Genomic DNA, 5,614 nt, shown 5'->3' with positions numbered 1-5,614 from the left:
TTTCCCAGAGGCATCCTGTTTTTTTTTTTTTTTCATGGGGTCAAGGAAGGTGGCCCAAGCAGTGTGAGGCAACGTTCTCTGTTCATTCTAGAGAAGCAAGCTTACACTGCAAAATTAAACCTTGTCTTTCTCTTCCAAATGCAATTAAGTAGGAGTCCTGTCCAAATCCATTTCAGGTTGTTATGTGGGCACCCCCAACCTTTTTTATTTCCGTGTAACTCCAGCACTTCTTCACCTTTGTCATTGTAGCCGCTATTGTTCAAGTACCATGCAACATCTTGTTATTAAAGGACCTTTTTAATTGGAAATGAGAGCATGTGCACAGGGTGGAAAGCGCGTGATCTGCCAGGAAACACTAAAGCGGCCCCGAGAAGGGATCTTTATTAAGGATGCCAGCCATCTTGGGCCTCTCCACTTGGCAACGACGACAAAGCGTGTGCGGTCCCTATGGTTAGGCCCCAGCTGTGGAAGCCATCCTCGGACACGACCATGACCTTCGACATCTGATGTTTTTATTTAAAAACACAGGGACCAAAGTCGTGCTGTATGCAGTGCAATCGCCATGTGGTTCCATAATCATCCATTTAGCCCGGCTCTTTGGACGGATTCAGGAAACGACTGAAAAGAACAAAAGTAACGAGCAAACAAAGGCGCGCTGCATAAAAGTTAGAACGTAAAGAGACGAAGGCACGCTGCGCTAATGCTGTAGCGAGGTCTAACATGTAAAATTTCGCGGCTGGCGTCGATTTCTACAAAGCGCGAGTAGTGCCCACGGAAATAAACAAAGGCGCACTGGAGATGGGTAAGTCTGTATACAAGCACGAGTTTTTGTCTCTACCAGCGATTTACTAGCTCACACCGCGCGATTTTGATGTCTGGCGTCGATTTCGACAGAGAGGGAATACGGGCACGAAACGGGACGCTCGCGATCTGCCAGGAAACAATGAGGTGGCCCTAAAGAGGGCCGTTTGCAGGAGCACTTCAACCGCGACCTGCAGCGGCGTGGCGGCGCGGTGAGCAGTAGGCCCAGCAGTGGTCCGTCTTGTGCCCTTTGGCTCCGCACCGACGACACCGGTGCACGACGTACACCTCTCCTGGTCTTGCCCTTGAAGCCGACGCTATCCCTGGTCCGTAGATCTTGACGAGGGCCGCGACGATAATCTTTGACATCTGGTCGATGCCCCGGTCTGCGGCAAACAAGGACAGCATCGGCTCGCCAGAAGCATCCAGGAAACGATGCTGCAAAAAAAGTTACGTTACAAGCGCCGCAATTTGGCGAGTTCTGCACGAGAAAACTTGCGAAAAACGATGCTGCAAAAAAAGTTACGTTACAAGCGCCGCAATTTGGCGAGTTCTGCACGAGAAAACTTGCGAAAACGTTGTTCAACCCTTACCTCGTGATTGAGAACGTGCACGCCAGACAAGCGCTTCATCGTGGCTGTCAGACGGCGGTTCAGATGGCGACGCCGGCGGTCCTCAAACCGCACCTTATGTGGGTCGTCGTAATGGAGTTGCAAAATTTTGAACACCAGCACGACGTGCTCCTGCAGCAGGAAAACGAGGTCCTGGAATGCGCAAGGCATGTAGGTAAGCGGTACAGCACTTCATGAAGCGAAATTTGAGATAAAATGCGTACCTTTATGTCGCTGGCGATTTCTCGCGGGTCAGCGCCTTTTGGGGGTCGTCGCAATGTCGTGGAAGCAAGAACTGTACAGAAATTTCAGCTGGCTGCGCCGACGAGCGCACCACGCAAAAAAAAAAAGCCATACCTGGACAGCTTCCGAAACGCGCGCGCCGCCGCCTACGCTCACGAAGAGAATGCCCGCAGACCACGCACGCCCGGCGGCCGGCCAGCCGGCCCTAGCGATTCCCTAGGCACTCTAGGGACAGGCCGAGACGGCGAACCCACGTCCGGTTGAGAACGAGGGAGAAGCAGAAAAACGTCACGGAGAAGCGCATCCCATCGACCAATCAGCGTTTCCAGCCCACCTGCACCGAAACGCTTCTCCCCGCCAGCCCGAGAACCAGGAGGCGAGCGGACACAAGCGTTTCGGTGCAGGTGGGCTGGAAACGCTGATTGGTCAAACAAAATGTGACGTCACGCCTAAAACGTCACGTGACGTCATGGCCACGTGACTTTTAATGACGTCGTGTTTGGTTGGGAAGAGACATATTTTCCCTAGGTTTTTCTCGGAATTCCCCACGTTTTTGACAGCACGCGCGGGTTCAAAAAGCGCACCTGATGCGCCGCGCTTTCACACACTGCATGCGCGTTTCTATATTTTTATTATATATGATATCCTTGAACTGCTGGTGTATTATTTTAGTGCGCTCGAACGGCGCGCTTCGTTGTGCATTTATTATAATCGCCACTGCCTGGCGGACCCGATACAGCTTTTGCAGACCTGAGAGGTTAAACACGTACTATCCATGCAAAGCCACGCAAATGCGCCTACAGGTGACCACGCCCGTCTATCAGCGCTCCGTCGAGTGCCTGCATTTACAATCGAGTGCTGTAGGACTATGAACCTGACCTAGAGCATACATATTATAATTTTTCCTTGTATTCTACATTCTCTACATGCAGGAGACTACACTCATAGCTTTCGTTAGTGCAGAAATTTCGTACAACCGTGTCAAAATTTGGCGGTCCGGTTTTGTTCTACACGACGTTTTGGAGGAGAAAAGCATTGGGTCTTTGAAGGACGACAGTCTATATAAACTCCTATTCACTGTGTCGTCATACCTATCGTAATTAATGACGACATATAAAGGCTTTTGATACAACTCTCGTGATTTAAAACAAAACTGTTTGTTTCACTAACCCGCGAAAAAATATTGCGCGCAATCATTCGCCACAGCCCGTTGCTGCGTAATTTTTGTTTTGTGCGGATTTTCTTTTATAATATGACAGCTGCACGCGATAGCTTATATATATAGTTGCGCAGCCGACCACTGCAGGTACCAGTAAACACGTACCCCGTTTAGAATAAATTTAAAAACGCGGTCGGGAGTTGGAATTATTTGTCCGGGACGCTGCGGTCAAAGTTCGCAGTTTTGAAAATTGACACACGGAAATTTTTGCGCATAGCTAGTCACTCTTGCATAAGTAAATATCTTATTCCTACCCATCATCTCTTTGTCAGAACACATATATTAATGAGAAAAACGACCCATTTGATGCAATTAAGTTCACAGTCCTACAGGGTGGGTTCCACAACAAAGAGAGCAACGGGAGTCGTACTTTATTTACAAATTTGTAACAATTGCTCACGGCATTATTGAAAGTCCGGGTTTATTGACCTCCATCGCCCCTTTCAGAGCCAGTGCTGACCTTAGGAGTGCCGGCGCGTCAAACCTCGGTCGTTTGCCGCCAGCGGCATCTTTTTCAAGCTTCGCTGCCCGTCCGCTTACACAAAGCTCATAATTCATCCCCCACCCCTGTCTTCCCAGTTCGACGTACCACCTTGTCGAGCGGGGTGCAATTGAAGAACCAAGAACCCTTGATTAAATGCTCCTGCCATTCACCTTTACCCCCCCACAGGACACTTTCGCGAACTCGTATGTTTTGCCGCCTTTTTCTTTTTCTTTTGTGTGTGTGTTTCATGCACAGTGCACGTGTGTGTAGTTAAGCTAACTGCGCCGCTGATTCCGCCTTCACTATTCGTACCGAAGACGCTCCTGGAACGTCTCCTGCCCTGTCTGAATTTATTGTTTATTTGTTTGCTCGTTTTGGCCGGCGGCACGGGCAGTAATGCATCTATGATTCTTATCTGCTCCGGGACTCCGCCAAAGTCTGTCATTGTTGCTTTGAGGGCCCGGATGCCCTCCCTCCCCTCGTTATTCCTTTTTTCCCCCGGGCTGGCCTCCCGCGCAAGCTCGCTGGGCGGCAGGGGACAAAGCGTTTTTCTTTTTCTCTTTATTTTTCTCCTTTTTCTAGTATTTTTCTTTTGTGCCCATCAAGGGTTCTTGGTTCTTCAATTGCACCCCGCTCGGCAAGGTGGTGCGTCGAACTGGCAAGACAGGGGTGGGGGATGAATTCACAGCTTTGTGTAAGCGGGCAGCGAAGCTTGAAAAAGATGCCGCTGGCGACAAACGACCGAGGTTTGTCGCGCCGGAATTCCTAAGGTCAGCATTGGCTCTGCAAGGGGCGATGGAGGTCAATACACCCGGACTTTCATTAATGCCGTGAGGAATCGTTATTAAGTTTGTAAATAAAGTACGACTCGCGTTGCTCGAGATCTCTTTGTTGTGGAACCCACCCTGTAGGACTGTTAACTTAATTGCATCAAATGGGTCGTTTTTCTCATTAATATATGTGTTTTAACAAGGGGAGGTAGGGATAAAATATGCGCGCGGTGGTTATTAAAGCGAATTCGTATAAAGTTAACGGCCTGCCCAATGTTCTGCGTACTGCACACACTGCATCCTAGGAGGTATATTACGTTGCAGAAATCCCAATCAGAGTTGTCATTAATTTTCCATTTGAATCCTGAAGCTGTGCTTATTTCACAGCTTGATGTTTGTAATGTGTTTGCAGACCTGGAATCTACTTTTTCCACAAGGTCGACACCCCAAAACCGGCTCTTTATGTGACTGAGTGTATTAGAATGTTTCGAATGTTTTTCGGTCGTCTGTAGACTGCATGAGGGAGAGCAGTGAAAATTTTGGCGAGGCGCTAGCTCGCTTTGTTTGAGAATGTTGAAATGTTTTTTTGAAGATTTTGTTTACGTACGTTAGGCGGCTGGGTTACTGGTGAAGGGAAGTACGAGATTTGCCTGATGGTCTGTTTGCTCGCTGTATCGACGTCACTCCAGTATTTGCTCTCGGTTGGGTTTAGATGTCCTTTGAATGGCATCGTCGGCAATGGCGACGGGTATCGCTGCTTAATGAGGACTTCTTGCATGCGTTTGGAATTTTTTACGAAGTCTTCATCTTGGGAACATATTCCTTTAGATCGATGTGCCTGAGAGTATGGGATGCTTGTTTTAGAGTGACGAGGATGGTGCAGTCATGGTTCATTATGCAATGTAAAATCTGATTCACGAATATTTTTGTTACTTGTTGCACGATACGTTTGTTCCTGAAATTCAGCACATCCACCAGTATTGCGTTCCCGCGCATCTTTCTTTTTTTTTAACTGAGTACAGGTGAATAGCCACCGGATTCTTGGCTGATCGCCCAGTGTAGGTATGTGCCATCTTTTGATAGGCTAACAACATCAACAAAATTCGTCTTTCACTTCCAATCATGTGTGCTGCGGTATACTTTTTCTTCGACTTTGTATTGATTCCATCCGTAGTAGGCATGGGAGGCATTGGCCACGCTATCAGCTTCCGCAAGTTAGGTTCACGCAGAATTTGTTAGCTCCGCTTCAAGTTGATCTGATCTCCTTGCAACGAGTTGCTGAAGAAAACGGGTGGACGGGGCAGTGCGGGAAGAAGAGTCGTCGAAGGAAGACATTTGTAATGTTTCTTGAATATAGCCAAACTTTCTGTTACCGTTATTCAGTTTTTGTCCCCCTGTGATTTATCAGCTATTATTCGAACCCCCAAAGTTTAAAGTTCAAAGTAGTAGCATTACTTTTAAATTCAGAAGAAGCTACTAAACATTA

At 48.0% G+C, this 5,614-nt stretch overlaps 1 protein-coding gene across 2 annotated transcripts; it reads right to left on the bottom strand.

The window, feature by feature from the left end:
* Positions 1–370: 370 nt before the first annotated feature.
* Positions 371–1,839, bottom strand: LOC144109979 (uncharacterized). 2 transcript variants are annotated; one of them, XM_077642784.1, is made up of 3 exons: positions 1,637–1,839; positions 1,395–1,565; positions 371–1,239 (listed from the first exon to the last, which is right to left on the bottom strand). In XM_077642784.1, the coding sequence occupies exons 2-3, from the start codon at positions 1,431–1,433 to the stop codon at positions 982–984; spliced, it is 297 nt and encodes a 98-aa protein (XP_077498910.1). In that variant the 5' UTR covers positions 1,434–1,565; positions 1,637–1,839; the 3' UTR covers positions 371–981. The 2 variants fall into 2 exon arrangements, with proteins under 2 accessions (XP_077498910.1, XP_077498909.1); XM_077642783.1 differs by having other exon boundaries at positions 372–1,239; positions 1,395–1,839.
* Between the last annotated feature and the right edge of the window lie 3,775 nt (positions 1,840–5,614).

This window comes from Amblyomma americanum, chromosome 11 (genome assembly GCF_052857255.1).
Source record: "Amblyomma americanum isolate KBUSLIRL-KWMA chromosome 11, ASM5285725v1, whole genome shotgun sequence".
Lineage (NCBI taxonomy): Eukaryota > Metazoa > Arthropoda > Arachnida > Ixodida > Ixodidae > Amblyomma > Amblyomma americanum.
This window is presented reverse-complemented; position numbering and strand designations above follow the sequence as displayed.